This window comes from Hipposideros armiger, unplaced genomic scaffold (genome assembly GCF_001890085.2).
Source record: "Hipposideros armiger isolate ML-2016 unplaced genomic scaffold, ASM189008v1 scaffold_280, whole genome shotgun sequence".
Lineage (NCBI taxonomy): Eukaryota > Metazoa > Chordata > Mammalia > Chiroptera > Hipposideridae > Hipposideros > Hipposideros armiger.
The window spans coordinates 434,449-450,165 of record NW_017731630.1 but is presented as its reverse complement, the minus strand read 5'-3'; the positions used below and the strand labels follow the sequence as shown (position 1 = coordinate 450,165).

The window sequence follows — 15,717 nt, the reverse complement described above, 5'->3', positions numbered from 1 at the left end:
TGCATTTGTGCTGGGTCGCTGGGTACCTGGGAGACTGGCCATGGAGCAAGTGTGGGATGAGGGAAGGACGGAGGGACAGTGATTTGGGGAAGATGAAGTCATGGCGAAGCCTCTGACTGGGGGAAGGCCTACCACCCCCAGCCCCTGCCCACAGAGGGAGAGTAGCCAGAGGTCACTGCTGGTGGACGCTGGAGGCCACAAGGCCTGCACAAGGCGCCAGACCATTGCCGACGTGCACCCTGGGTCTCCTCACCTACAGGTTCAAGTTCCTGCACGAAATGATGCTTCTCCATGCCTTGCTCCTAGCCTTGGGGTTGACACTGGTGGAAACCTCGCAACCTGCACGACGCTGTAAGTATCATTGCTGTCACTGTCTGGACTGGAACTCACGGAGCCCTCTGGGGTGGTTGGAAAGGTCAGAGTGGAATTTCCACGTCTTAGCCAGCCGAGAGTGCCATGGGCAGTGCAGTTGTTGGGCAGAGTGGATGTGGAGCGTGTCCCCGAGCAAGGGGAGTGTCAGGAGGGAGGGTGGTTTTCTCCAGAGCAGGAGACGTGCTGGGGAGCCGAGCTGTGGCACTTCTCCAGCTGGGCAGGCAGGAGTGGCTTAGGCCAGGGAGATCTGGGAGGGTGCCGGCCTCTTATGACTCTCAGGCCATCTTGGACAGGGGGGTCCGATCTGCAGAGCACAGGGCTACCACCCTTGGCTGCCTTGGGGGTGCTCCCCAGGGCCTGGTGTGCCTGCTTCTGCCCAGGGAGCGAGTGTTGCCCAGACTCAGAGCCCACCGAGTACTAAGCTGTGCCGACCTCAGGAAGTCCTCGGAGGCTGCGGGGAGGGTGGAAAATGCATGAGGAAGCAGGAGCCCCCGCTGCTTTCTTTTCTCTCAGGGACCTATAATCTGAAATGCCATGACTGTGCGACCATAAACAACTTCAATTGTCCAGAAGTTCGGGTGTGTGTCTATGAAATCAGGCGCTGTTTGACAGTCTCCATTCGTAAGTACCTGCTTGTCTCTCTCACACCTTGTGAATTAGTCACCCACCTGGGCGGTTTCAGGGGGCAGGGCCAATCTGTTTTGTTCTCTGCAAGTACCTGTGGCCCTTGGTTTGTGGTGTCCCCATCCGGACGGCACGTTGTTGGCACTGGACTCAGCCCATAAAGAGCAGTTGTCACTGCACTGTCGGCAGACACCTCTCCTGCAGTGTGTCCAGGGGGTGGGAGCATTGCCACACCTCAAGGCCTCCACCCCTTGTCAGGCCCTGGTCATTTGTGCAGATGCCCCAGTGCAGCCTGGGTGATTCCTCGCTGCCCATTGACACTGGTCATCTGGGGAGGGATTCCAGCTAAGCAGACCCAAAAAGTGGACGCCCACGGACTCTTTGGGACAGTGTTTACCACACACAGATGCCAAGGCCAAGTGTGAGATCAGGGCAGATCCTGAACTTCCAAGATGCTTTTGGCTCTTGCTCAGAGGCATTCACGCTCTGAGAAAGGTGTCCCTCTCCCCAGGTCCCTAATCTGAAGCACATGTACTGCGGAGGCCAGTGAGTATCAATTAACTTGGGACAGCCTGACAGGGAGCCTGGTCTGGGGCCTGCTCAGGGCCTGTCTGCGAGCGCCTGTCCTCCCCAGTGCCTGTGAGTCCATTGCCCTTCCACACCATTCGTTCTGTGTTCAAAGGCCCCGCAAAACAACCTTTTGATGGCCGCCACCCCCTTGTACCACCTGCAGTTCCCTGTGGGCATCTGCTGATGTGGGACCCAGGCAGGAGCTGAGGAAGCGTACTTTGTTCCTGCAGTTGCACACCTGTTTTTGTGCAGGCCTCAGACTGTCAATATCCAGTGTTGGGACTGGACCAGCCCTTGTGTTCTAGAATGATTGCAAGACATCCCTCAGGAGGCTTGAACAATGAGTCTTATTACTTACAAGTCCTGGAACTCCCAAGGCAGGCCTGGGGCACAGTGAGGTCCCTGTGGCTAGAGAGAGAGCTTACAAGCATAGGCTTGGGGTTCTGCTCTTATTGGGATTGAGGGAGGGTGGGGAACCTATGGTTTTGAAGACTCATTCTTTATTGGTGAATTTAAAACATAAGACTGGAAATACTGCCATTTGTGACAACATGGATGGATCTTGACGTTATCATGCTAAGCAAAATAGGTCAGATGGAAAAAGTCAAGAACTGTGTGATTTATAACCCACTCACGTGGGATATAAAACTGAAAGCAACAAATGAACAAACAAAAACTCATAGACACAGACAACAGTATAGTTGTTACCAGAGGGAAAGGGGGTGGGGGGAGGTAGAAAAGGGTAAAGGGGGTCAAATATGTTGTGATGGAAGGAGAATTGACTTTGGGTGGTGAATACACAATGCGATATACAGATGATGTATTATAGAAATGTACACCTGAAGCTTACATAATTTTATTAACCAATGTTGTCCCAATAAATTTAATCAAATGAAAACAACCTGGAGTTTAAAGGGAGGGGAGAAAAAAAACAAGAGACCCAAATGGTCAGCATGGAAAAACCAAGCAAGATCTCTAAAACGAAGGAGCCGTGGAGTGGGAAGCCGGGACAGGAAGGAGTCTGATCTAGTTTGTAGCTGGCCTTGTGTTGATTAGAGATCACCCCCTTTGAAGAGGTTTCCTCTTTGAAGTGGATCCTTGCTTGGCAAGCAAAGCTTGAGTCAGACACTTGCATTACAAAAAGGAACATCACCTGTTGGCGCTGCACTGCAGTGCCTTTGGGAGACCACTTTGGGGTTACTGCTCCTGAAGGGGGCTGGGAACGCTGTTCCTCAGAATCCCATCCCTGTAGGACCTGGGTTCTACTTGATCCAGAGAGAACATGTGTGAGATTTGCAAGGCAGAGACCATTACTCTTTTGTTTTAGATTTTATTGGGGAATTGGGGAAGGGGAACATTGTGTTTTTCCAGGACCCATCAGTTCCAAGTCAAATTGTTGTCCTTCAATCTTAGTTATGGAGGGCTGCAAGCTCAGCTCCAAGTCCAGTCGCTGCTTTCAATCTAGTTGTGGTGGGGGTGCGGCCCACCATCCCATGCAGGAGTCGAACCAGCAACCTTGTACAGCTGAGCCATCTGGCCACCCGTTGGCAGCTCAGCGGGAGTTCAGCACGAGTGCAGCTCACTGGCCCATGTGGGAATCGAACCGGCAACCCTGTTGCTCAGAGCTTGCACTCTAATCAGCTGCGCCACCTGGCCAGCCCCCAAGACCATTACTCTTGAAGGTCACGGTGTTTTGACACAGTCATGGTGGTTTTACAGAGTAATGGACACCAGGGGACCCCCACCTGTCCTCACTCTTACTCTGCCTCAGTCCATGTTATCATCTCCATTGCTGGGCCTTTCAATGGAAAGAAGATCTTAAAACCCTAGCAGTTGCTTGGCTGCTGGTCTGCATAGGTGACAGGAGCTCTGAGGGCACACATGAGACATGTCTGCAGGAGTCTCCTGTGCATGGGCCAAACGGGAGGACAGAGGTGCATGGCTTTGATCTTTTCCTGCAAAGTTTGGCTCTTCTACCCTGCCTCCATTTCAAGCAGACCTGGTTGTAGAGTATCTCTGATCATCAGCCCCCTGACAACTTGCATTTCTCCAGTCCTCATACAGCCATGGAAGCTGAGTACCTAGACTTAATAACTTATCCTCATAGAGTTTCAGGGCTTCGGTTTCCTGAATGACCCTGATGGATATGGAAATGGACACCAGTTTTGTGGGGTCAGGGTCAGGATCAGGGGATTTGGGTGGAAAAGAAGCTAGTGTGTCCATATGAGGGATAATGGTGGTGAAAAATTTGTTTAGCCTCACTATTTGGAATGGCAGTGCCCTAGTTAGTTGTGATATTGCGTGAAAGTTTTGAAGCTGTTACCATTGGAAGTAACTGAGTAAAGGATACACAAGATCTTCCTATGTTTCCTGCAACTGCATTTGAATATAAGTTATCTCAAAGTTAAATGTTTAATGGAAAAGAAAATTTAAAACTAACATATCATTAATTATATAAAATTCCTATACTTAGGAACCCAAAACTTGTGAGGTAAAGAAAAAAATAATATATTCTGTTTACTAGAGACATGCTTGAAAATAAAATATAGAAAATAGCATACAATTTAGACACTGCCCAGAAGAAGCTCTTCTATATATACTGAGGCAAAGTAAACATTAAGACGAGCATTACTTATGTGAAGAGCAACATTTTTTGGAGATGAAAGGATAAAACTACCAGGAAGATATCATGATCTAAATCCGTAGCTTCTAGATAAGAGATGAAAGAAACAAAACACTACAGCTACAGATCAGGGGTCAACAAACTTTTCCTGTGATGAACCAGATAGTAAACGTTTTCAGCTTTGCAGGCCACCTTGTCTCTGTCACAACTACCCAACGCTGCCTTTGTGGGGATGGAAGCAGCCATAGAGGAGAAGTAAACATGATTGTCCCTATGTCCCCACAAAGCTTTATTTCTAGACACAGTTGTTGGACTAGGTTTGTCCCATGGGCTCTTGTTTGCCAACCTCTGCTATAGAAGGTCTGAACAATGCCACTAACAAGGAATAATCATATATAATAGCAGAGCCTGAAATAAATAACCAAATACACATTTTTTACAAGGTTGCATATGACATTTACAAAGTGAACTCATGCCATGACATAACACACGCATCCACAAATTTCAGGTGATTGAAATTATTTAGAGTTCCTTCTCATTGCAGTGAAATGAAGGGAGAAATCACCACTCAGAAGTGAACTAGGAAATGCCTAACTACTTGGTAATTATGCAGAGAATTTCTAAATAACCAGTTTCACAAAAGAGAAGCTACAACAGAAATTAGGAAATATTACGGGCTGGCAGAGGGGCACATTGGTTAGGAGGTGACTTGGGAGGCCAGCTCTGAGCAGCAGGGCCCTGGTTCGGATCTCACATGAGAGCCAGTGACACTGCACCCTCTACAGCTAAGATGGTGAACGAAAGCTCAACCTGGAGCTGGGCTGCTGTGAGTCACCGGTGATGGCGTAGGCTGCAATGGGGCTGGCTGGCAGCTGGCATGTGCTTTCGTGAGCCGCCGTGAGTGGCAGTCCAAGGCCAGCGAACGACTGCCTCATCTGGGAAGAGCGCAATGATAATAACAACATGGGCCCGTGAAGCGACGTCCTCCACAGCTAGACTGAAGAACAAAAGGACAGCAACTTGTCTGTTCCCCTCCCCCAATTCCCCAATTAAATCTTAAAAAAAAAAATTAGGAAACATTACAGTTTGAATGATTATGAAGATATGGCATGTCAAAAATCAGTGGAAAACAGCTGAAGGAGTGCTTACAGCAAAGTATAGAACATTCCAGGCATCTAGTATAAGAGAAAAGGGTGGAAAAGATCTAAGGTTCCATTCAAGAAGATAAAAGAAGAATAGAAAATCTACCCAAAGAAATAAAGAAGCAGATATAAAGAGGATTGCAGAAATCCTTGGAATGGAAAACAAATGAACAACAGATAAAACCCACAAAACTACTAGTTGGCTCTTTGGAAGGATTCATTACTCTGGTAAAACAGAGTAAGAAAAAAAATTTTTGTAGGATTTTTTTTATTGGGAAATTGGGGAAGGGGAGCAGTGTTGGGGAACTGGAGAAGGAGAACAGCCAAGTTGTTGTCCATTCTCAATTATGGAGGGTGCAGCTAGCTCAGCTCCAAGTCCAGTTGCCATCCGGCCACCCATCAGCAGCTCGCAGTTGCTCAGCTCAAGGTGCTGTGTTCGATCTTAATTGTGGGGGGTGGGGGGTAGCCCACCATCACATGTGGTAGTCGAACCGACAACCTTGTTAGGAGCACATGCTGTCACCAGCTGAGCCATCTTGCCACCTGTTGGCAGCTCAGCTCAGGCACAGCTCACTGGCCCATGTGGGAATCGAACCAGCAACCCTGTTGCTCAGAGCTCGCGCTCTACAGCAAACTCTTAACCAACTGTGCCACTGAGCTGACCCTAGAAATTAAAGATAGAACTCTAAAATTCACATTTTCAATATCAGAGATGAAAAGGGAGGCATTAATCAGACCTTACAGACCTTATTAAGAAAATAAGAGGCTATTATGAATAGTCTTCCTATGAGAAATTTGAGATTGCTGATGAAAGAAGAATAACTTGAAAAATACAACTGAACCACACCTGGCTCACAAAGAGAATGGGAAGTGGAAGTGTCCTGATCCTTTCTGAAAATCCCACACCCAGAGGTTGCTTCTGAGTACATTCCTCAAAGTTTTATGGGGGAAATCACCCCCATCTCACACACCGTCTTTGCGGATAATAAACAAGGAGGAGTCACACCCCAATACATACATGATGACAGCTTGATCCTAACACAGAAACCCAGCAAAGACGCTGGGAGAATGGAAGCTCACAGATGGTCCTTTCTGAAGACTGGAGATGCAAAAACACTAACCAAACCTTAACCAGTAAAATCCTAATGTATTGGGTTGTCGGAAAAGTCATGATGTTATTTTGTCTATATTTTTCAAAGGTCATTTATTTATATAAAGAACAAAGATCAATCAATGATATATTGCCCGTTTTGTTCAATAACCTTTTGCCATCTTTCAGTGAGCTTCATAATTCCTTGTTCATAGAAGGACCTGTCTTTATTTGCGAAAAACTGAACCAAGGTGCTGATTTCCAGCCTCATCTGAATTGAACATTATACCACGCAAGGAGTTTTGAAGAGAGCAAAACAAGTGGAAGTCTGACAGCACACGGTCAGATGAGTGTGGTGGGTGTGGCAACACATCCCATCCAAGCTCCACTAATTTTTGACGGGTGATCAAACATGTGTGGTCTCACGTTGTCATGATGGAACACAAATCTTTACAGTTAACAAGCTCTGGACGTTTCTGGATGATGGATTCGTTCCAACTGTCCAATTGCCGACAGTTCACATTCAAATTGATTGGTTCCTTGGTAGGAGCTTGAAAAACACGACGCCTTTAAAATCCCACCACACTGAGAGCATAACCTTCCTCTGATGAATGTCTGCTTTCGATGTCATTTGAGGCGAATCATCACGTCGGGACCAAGACCGTTTGTGCACCACATTGTTGTAAACAATCCACTTCTCATCACCAGTTATCAGTCGCTTCAAAAAAGGATTGTTTCCCTCACACTTAATGAGCATATTGCAGATATTTACACACGCCGTCTAATGAACTTATTTGAGTTCATGCGGAACCATAATATCGAGCTTGCTTACGTATCCCAGCTTCTTCAGATGGTCGTGAACATTTGAATGATGAATGTTCAATGTTTCTGCAGTCTCTCATGTCGTGTAACATGAGTTTGACTCAATGAATGCCTTTATTTTGTCGTCATCAACGTCAGTGGGCCTCCCTGACTGAGGAGCATCAAAATCACCAGCACAGAGTCGTGAACCATCATTGGCACTGACGTTCTTGTAGAGCATTGTCACCGTAAACTTGATGGAACTTTTCACAAGCTTGACGCGCGTTCTTCCCTTTATGGAAGTAAAACAGTAAAGTATGGCAAAAATGCACAGTTTGGTCTTCCATCTTCAACTTGTAAAATCCCCAAAACTCAATCAAATCGCTCAATTTTTTTTAGAATGAAGCTAGAACTGTCAGCTGTCAAATGACATAGCAAAAACATAGATGCAAATAACTCTAGTACTTCCAAAAATGAGCTAGTGCCATCTGTTGCAAACATGCATCGTGACTTTTCCGACAACCCAATACATAAGCTATGCCACATCCAATGCAATGTAATGTCCTGGATGAGACCCTGGAACAGGAAAAGAAGGTTAAGGAAAAATGAGTGAAATCTGAATAAAGTGTGGAGTTGAGCTAAGAAGAATTTATCATTGTTCATTCATTCTTTGAACAAATGCACCAATAATGTAAGTAGTGAGAGACAAGAGGGACTGGCTGTGAGAGATGTAGGAGCTCTTTCACTATTTTTGCAACTTTTCTCAAAACCTGAAACTTTTAAAACAAAGTTCATTCACACACACACGCCCCCACACACACGCATCCACAGATCTGAAGTGCTACCTCATGGATTTCATCACAGAATTGCAGTGTAGTTTACAATTTGAAACCCACTAACCCAATTCACCATTTTAACAAAGAAAATGGGGAACATCACATAATCATGATCACAGATGCTGAAATGTTTTTGATAAATTCCAGCACCTTTCTCAATTTAAAGGAAAACTGTAAAGAAATAGAATCAGAAAGGAAATTTTATCTCATAGAAGGTATGGTAATTTAATCAGGATGTTGGAAAGATTTTCCCTTGAGGAAAAAATGGGGTAAGATTCCTGCCATCACCACCTCTAGTCCCCATAGAATCAGAGTTCTTGGCTCCTTCAGTTAAGCCGGAGGAAGAATTAAAATGCATGGTGACTGGAAAGACAGGAATTAAACTGTTGCTATTCACCAAAGAAACAAACTTTGGAAATAAGTGAATTTAGCAAAGGCCTGGATACAAGATTGGTATTCAGAAATCAATTGTATTTTTATGCACCAACAACAAAGAAATTGAAAATAAAATTTGTGAAAACTATACCATTTTTTGGGCTGGCCAAGTGGCTCAGTTGGTAAAGAGCTTGCTCTAGAGTGTGAGCTCTGAGCAACAGGATTGCCGGTTCAATTCCCACGTGGGCCAGTGAGCTGCGCCCAAGCTGAGCTGCCACTGAGCTGTCAACAGGTGGCAGGATAGCTCAGCTGGTGAGAGCACGTGCTCCTAACAACTAGGTTGCCTGTTCAAGATGGTGGGCGTAGCCCACGCACAGCTAAAGACTGAACTCGGCACCTTGAGCTGAGCTGCTGCCCGGGTGGCTCAGGGGATAGAGCGTGCGCTGTTAACAACAAGGCTGCTCGGTTCAACTCGCGCATGTGATGGTGGCTACGCCCACCCACAACTAATTGAACACAGCACCTTGAGCTGAGCAGCGTGACTGGACTTGGCGCTGAGCTTTCTGCACCCTCCACAACTAAGACTGAAGGACAACAACTTGGCTGTTCCCCTTCCCTAATTCCCTAACACTGTTCCCCTCCCCCAATTCCCCAATAAAATCTTTAAAAAATAATAATAATAATTTAAAAAATAAAAGCTGTACCATTTTTTAAATTACCACGATATCAAAACCTAGACCTAGGAAGAAACCCAACTAGATTTGTGCAAGATTTCCACACTGAAATTGCAAAAACAGTATTGAAGTTAAAGACTTAAATAGAAACACCAAGGTTCTGGATTGTGAGACCCAATAAAGATGGCTATTCTCCCTAAACTAATCTACAAATTCAATAAAATTCCAATTAGAATCTCAGCAAGTTGGGGTGTGTGTGTGCACGTGCGCACGCACACTTGTGAAGTTGATTCCAAATGTTAAATGTTCATGGAAATATAAAGGGCTAGAAATAGCTATGCCAATCTTGGGGAAGAAGAAAACAGCTGGAGGACTTGCACTCTTAGCCATCAGAATTATTTCTGTAGCTTCATTAATTAAGATAGTGCAGTGTTGGTGTCAGGATTGAAAAATGGACCAACAGAGGAGAAAAGAGATTCTCAGAAAAAGCCACATATATCCAGTCACGTGCTTGCTGATACAGCTGGCCCTGCAGTGTAGTGGGGAAAGACACTGTGCGTTACTTCATGGTGGAGAGATGAGAATGTCTGCACAATATTTACACCCTACAAAAGAAGCCGTTTCCTGGGGTTTGTAGAACTCAGTGGAAATGCTGAAAGAAAAACCTGTTTTTCAGGAAAGTGTAGAAGAACTTATCCTTTGGATAAGAAAAAATTTTTCAAAGCTGAGCAAAATAGTGCTATCACATAAGAAAAAAAAATTGATGAATGGGACTATGTAAAAATTCACCATTTCTGCCCCTGAGAAGACACAGACGAGGAGGGACCTCTTCGAAGCACATACCTACTAAAGGACTTGCCTTCAGAAGTGAGAATGAACTTTTTTTTCCTGCAAATCAATAATGGAACAGCAGACTATCCAACAGAAATGTGAGCTAAAGGCTTGATGGCAACTTAGCAGAAAACCATATCCAGACGGTAATGAATGCCAGAAAAAGTCATTTAACATCATTCTTCTTGGTGGAAATGCAACTTAAAACCACAATCCAGTAACATCAAAAAGATGACTGAACATTCCAATGAGCACAGCATGGGGGGCGGGATGTGGCCATCACACAGCCCTCAGGAGTGTATGTGGTACAGCCACTCTGAGAAACTCGACAGCTACTAAACCGTCCGCCTGCCCCTGGAAGACCAGCCTCGGCACACCTAGGTGGACACCTAGTGAAACACGCACATGGGCCACCCAAGACCAGGACCGGAGCTCCACAGCAGCTCTTTGAGGGGCAGATAAAAACCAGAAACAACCACAGTTTATCCGTCGACGATAAACTGTGCTCCAGTCATCAGTGGAAAAGTACACAGTTACATACAACAGGATGACTTTCACATCACAAAGTAGACAAGAGAAGCCAGCCACAAAAACAATGTAGGATTTTATTTTCATAATGCAAAAACAGGCAAAACTAATGTATAGGTTTAGAAGCCCAGACACTTCTTGTCTTGGGCCTTGATGCTTCTGGTGCCTGAATGGAGGAACAGCAGGTTTCATCCAGTTCTGTTACTTGCGCTGGATACTGGTACATGGATAGGCACACTTCATGAAAATCCACTAAGCTGTCGACTTACAGCTCTGTGCTTCTGTGGTGAGTGTGGGACTTCCTAAACTCTTTACATGGAAAATAATAAAGAAAAGCAAGTAACCAGAGTTTAGTCATTAGGTCCTTCTGGGGTTGGGAGGCAGCCCCAGAGCCAGGAGTGGCTAACTCTCCTGGTGAGTTCCAGGAGGAAGTGGTCGTGTGAGTGCTGTGAGGGGAACGGAGCCCGGGACTCTCCAAGGAGGCCTCCGAGGGAGCTGTGGTCAGGTAGCATTGGTGGGCAGAGGCCTCCGGGCTAGCTGACCTGTGAATGTCACCACAGTAGTTGCGGGACCTTACTTGGGGGGTTCATCAAGTCTGTACTGAGGAAGAGGTGAGCATTCAGGCGTGTCAGCATTTATATGTTGGGCCAGGAGCTCAGGACTCCAGGTGAGGGGCCCAGGTAGGAGCTCATCCTGGAGGGGCCACGCCAGCTGCAGACAATCAGCTGAAGACAATAATGGGCTCTCTGCGGGAGGGTCTGGTGATCTCGGGGACACAAGCTAAACAGGATTCCTGGTTTCCATTTCATTTCTAGAGCCCTGGAAGTCTTGTGACAAATAATGGAGAGGACATTTCATTAGTGTAGCTATGACAAGGTGCCATACATTATTCAGGGAGGACCAGAGCCGAGATGAGGCGGCAGTGCAGACAACACCATCTCCAGGAGTAGTTGCTCAGGGAGTAAGCAGACCCTCTGCTGGACCTGGGTATTCTTTTTCACTCAAGAATTGCACAATGTAGTGACATTTGAAGATGCAGAATGTGGGCATGGCGCTAGTTACAGTGAACGTGCTTTGATGTTTGCAAGCAGAAAATGTGAAATCAATGATTTAATCTCTACTCCTTTTTCAGGTTTGAACCCTCGCGAACTACTCATTTACAAGAACTGTACAAACAACTGTACCTTTCTGTATCCATACCAAGTGCCTCCTGAAGCCCCTAAAACCGTGAAAACGAGTCATTTCTATTGGGTTCGTTGTTGTAGTACAATGACTTGCAACGAAGGAGGGCCTACTCTGGAGAGGGACATCTCCCCCGATGAAATAATTGAGGAGGAGGTAGAAGGAACTGTGCCCTTGGGGGAGTCAACGTTTCTCCTGAGCTGCGCCTCCATCCTCATCAGCAACACGCTGACATAGAAGCCCTGTCATCATCCCCCACCCCCACTTCCTCAAAGCAAGTCCACGCTCCTTTGCTCTCTAGTGAACCAGAGACACTGACCCTGTTGGTGAGTTACCCATTGGCGGCTTATTTCAAGAGAGAAATAAAGCACGTTGTTGTTTGGCTGCTGCACAAGCAGAGATTTCTTTGTGGTGTCAGATTTTATCTGTTTTTTCCCTTTTAGCCTTCATCTCTCACGTAGACCAAAAACACCTTGCCACTTTAGCATCAGAGATTGAGTATTTTAATCAAACAGATCAGTTACAGGGCGTATTCTAGGTACCTGTCAAGCTGAAAGAGAGGTCCCAGCTATGCACAGACCACGGGTCCCCGGGGCCACCTCAGACCCCATCCTTCCAGTTCTCAGGCTGGGACCACAATGGAAGCAGTGACTGTTCTTGGCGATGAGGAGGCTCGTGCATACTCAGGGCCTGACATTAGAGACTGTCCAGCGCCCTGTGTGGTCACTCCGACAGGCTCAGCTGGAACAGGAGTCGTCTCGAAACGCCACCCGGCTTCATACAAGCAATTGGATGTTTCCCAGAACTGGCACCTGGGAGGGAGGGGCCCTAAGCAGCTGTAATGGCCTTGACAGGGCAGGGGCAGGGAGCGTCCGTCCTGCTGTCACTCACTGCACCTGTGATCAGAATCAGAAAAAAAGCGTGGAGGGGACAGAAAACCAAGACCCTTGGCCCTCTGCCTCCTGCTGCATTTTCTTTAAATCAAGACCTGATTTCAAATTACTGAGGTAAAATTCATCATTTAAAAGTTCAGTGTTTTTAGTACATTCACAATGTTGTGCAACCATCACCACAAATTCCAGAACACTTTACACCCCAAAAGGAAACCCCACATCGAATAAGCAGTTACTCCCCTTTCATGCTGTGCACAGGCCTGGGCGAACACTCGTTTGCTTTTGGTCTCTGGGGCTTTGCCTACACTGGGTCTCTCGGGCAGAGTTCTTCAGAGGAAGAGAGCCATAGGAGCTCTGAGCATATGTAGTGAGAGGGGAGGGAAAAAGGGACGGGTGAGGGGAGAGAGACAGAGGAGAGAGAGGAGAGACCGCAGGACAAATAAAAAGGACTCCTACGGAGACTTGACAGCTGTAAAACCGAAGGACACAGAAAACCAAGAAACGATCTGAAAGCAGCCTGAGGTTAAATAGAGCTCACATACGGGCATGGCAATTCCACTCAGAGGCAACCTTTCAGGGTCCACAATGCGAGCCAGGTGACAGTGGGCTAAGGTGTGTGTTCATGCTTACTGCTGTGACAAAGACCCAAAGGCGTATGTGGCTCCAACACGAATGAAGCTCACTCCTCACATGACATGTAAAATAAGAATTTTCTTTCTTATTTTTACTGCTATAGGAAACTGCTTGCCCAGCTGTATTGAGATATAATTGTCATGTAACCCTGCAAGTTTAAGTGCACACGTTAACTCGATACACTTACATAATGCAAAATGAATTTCACCATAGCGTTTGCTGACAGCTCAAACCCTTTACATAATTTCTTGTGTGTGGTGAGAACATTTACTAACTACTGTCTTAGCAACTTTCAAGTATGTAATTTAATATTGTTTAACTAGAGTCCCAATGCAGTGATTCCCAAAATATGTATTTAAGGGAATATCATCTACAAACAATACTACAAATGGGGCCAGTTTAAAATGGAGCAGGAGCCGCTTTGCCCGTCTTGGTCCTCAAACCTTTGGAATGTTGAAACAGCAAAATAACCTTTGCTCTGGACCTTAGCAAACGTGTGTCCCCAAGAACTGTTTGCAAAGATATCAAGAAAGTAGATATGACTCCCGGACTGATGATTACCAGGCTAAAAATTAATAACATTGGTTAGAATTAGCATCACTGTGTTAGCTTGTCTGCACCAATAGCAACGCCTTCCTTCTGTGGATGTCATTGTCCCCTCCCCTTCTCATAAACACCTTTGTCTCCTAATGGGAACACTATTTGGGTTTCTTCCTAAATCAGTGCTTCCCGAATAGCTATTCTTATTGATCTCAAGTAAATGCTTGTTGCCTCTCATTATGGCCTTTTATTTTTAGGTTAACATATCGAAAGGACAAGTTAGGGAAAGGTTGAAAGTCACGTGATTGAAAACTATATCCCAGGCAATTATTGACCGAAAGGAAAACAGCTGCACGCACGATGTTTCGATGAGAGACGCAAGGGTGTTTTAGCAGACAAGGCGAGGGCCCCCCAGGGCCGAGCGGCAGCGTGGGTTCCTCCTGCCCCCGGCTCAGCGGGCCACCTGGAGGAATGGAGGGAGATGAATGCGCCTCACAAGTTTTCGGGCTTGCAGAGGCTTCTCAAGTGACCACCTGGAATAGAGATACATCAAGCGAGGTCAAGGGCATTAGAAGAGAGATCTCCACGGAAGAATCACCCATTAGAGAAAGTGTCATTTCTCAATAGCTGCCTGGTCTAGAGAGTGCGATTCAGCTTAACGTTGGCAAGATTGAACAAAACCTTTCCTACCTTTCTTGCTCCTCCTCTTCTCAAACTGACTAGCAAGCTGGTGGCAGGAGAGAAACAGAGGCAAACACACACACACACCCCACCCCACCCTCACTCCAGCCTGACAGAGACCCAAGCTCAAGCAGCGAGCTTTGCGTTGTTCAAACGTGGAGGACAACAGGGAGCATAGGAATTAAATGACCGAAGCCCAGAGTCACAGAGGTAGGAGGTGATCCGGGGAAGGAACAGAAGTGCAAAGGCACAGAGGTGTGGACCTGCCTGCAGTTCCCAGACAGCATATGTGAGGTCCATGGTGTCAGAGCCTAGTGGGGAGTGGGCTCAGGGCGCGGGGCAGCAGCAGGCATCTGTGCAGAAGGGCTGTGGTCAGGGTGAAATGCATACATTTGTTCAAGAAACACTGGCTGAACCTTAGCCCAGGTCACACCTGCAACCCGTGAGGCCAGGCCAAGTTCTGGGTCCAGCAGGGCAGACAGCTGTAGAAGGCCTGCAGGCTCTACTTGGAATCCCTTTCTGTCCCCAGCTGCCCACAGGAGCCACACAGGGTGCCCTGACTCAATGCAGGAGCTGCAGGCCAGTTTCTGACCCACTCTCTTTGGTTTGCTGGTTGGTTTCCTGGGGTTTATTACACTGGAGCGTGAGCTCTGTGTGAGCAAAGCTGCGGGTCTGCCTGGAGCCTGCGCATCTCCCTGCCTGAAAGTGGTATGAACCTTCCTTGTGACAGTGACCTTGGGGACATCTACCATACTCAGGTCGCCTTGCCCTGGCCTTGCCCTGAGATGCCTCTGACCTGTGCCCTTGTCCATACGACACTGGCACTCCCTCACCAGATTAGAGAGTGTCAGGGCTGGGGATTGCCCCCTCGGGCCCCTCTCTGCACTCGGGGGATGGGCTGGGCCCTTGCCCCGCAGCTCTGACCAGGATTTCCTCCCCAGAAGGCCCTGCCAGACCTATGAGGCCCGCAGCACAGCACAGTGTGCACGGAGACTCTGTCACCTGGCTTCCCCAGGGACGAGGCATTGCGAGCAAGCTCTTCTGGGACCTGCTGTTGGTTTCAAGGCTGGGGTCCTGGGAAGCACCAGGCGCCCAGCACAAGTACAGCGGGTTGGGTGCTGGCACCTCCATGTCAGAGTTGTCTCCGCAGTTCCTCTGGGCAGGAGAGGGTGGCTTCGGGCCAACCTCTATCTCCAGCTTCCTTGGGGCACACAGTATGGGGACATGGAGAGCTGGCACATGTCTACAGCCCCAAGAGCCCCAGGAACAGACCGGGAGAGACCAACAGGGTGTGGGTGGAGGGCACACAGCTGGGGGCGGGG

The 15,717-nt window shown here is 47.2% G+C and overlaps 1 protein-coding gene across 1 annotated transcript; it reads left to right on the top strand.

Moving 5' to 3' along the window:
* Nucleotides 1-277: 277 nt before the first annotated feature.
* Nucleotides 278-11,927, top strand: GML (glycosylphosphatidylinositol anchored molecule like). Its single transcript, XM_019657826.1, has 3 exons — nucleotides 278-351; nucleotides 886-993; nucleotides 11,599-11,927. Exons 1-3 carry the CDS (start codon nucleotides 279-281, stop codon nucleotides 11,883-11,885), a joined length of 468 nt encoding a protein of 155 aa, XP_019513371.1. The 5' UTR covers nucleotide 278; the 3' UTR covers nucleotides 11,886-11,927.
* The last annotated feature ends 3,790 nt before the right edge of the window (nucleotides 11,928-15,717 follow it).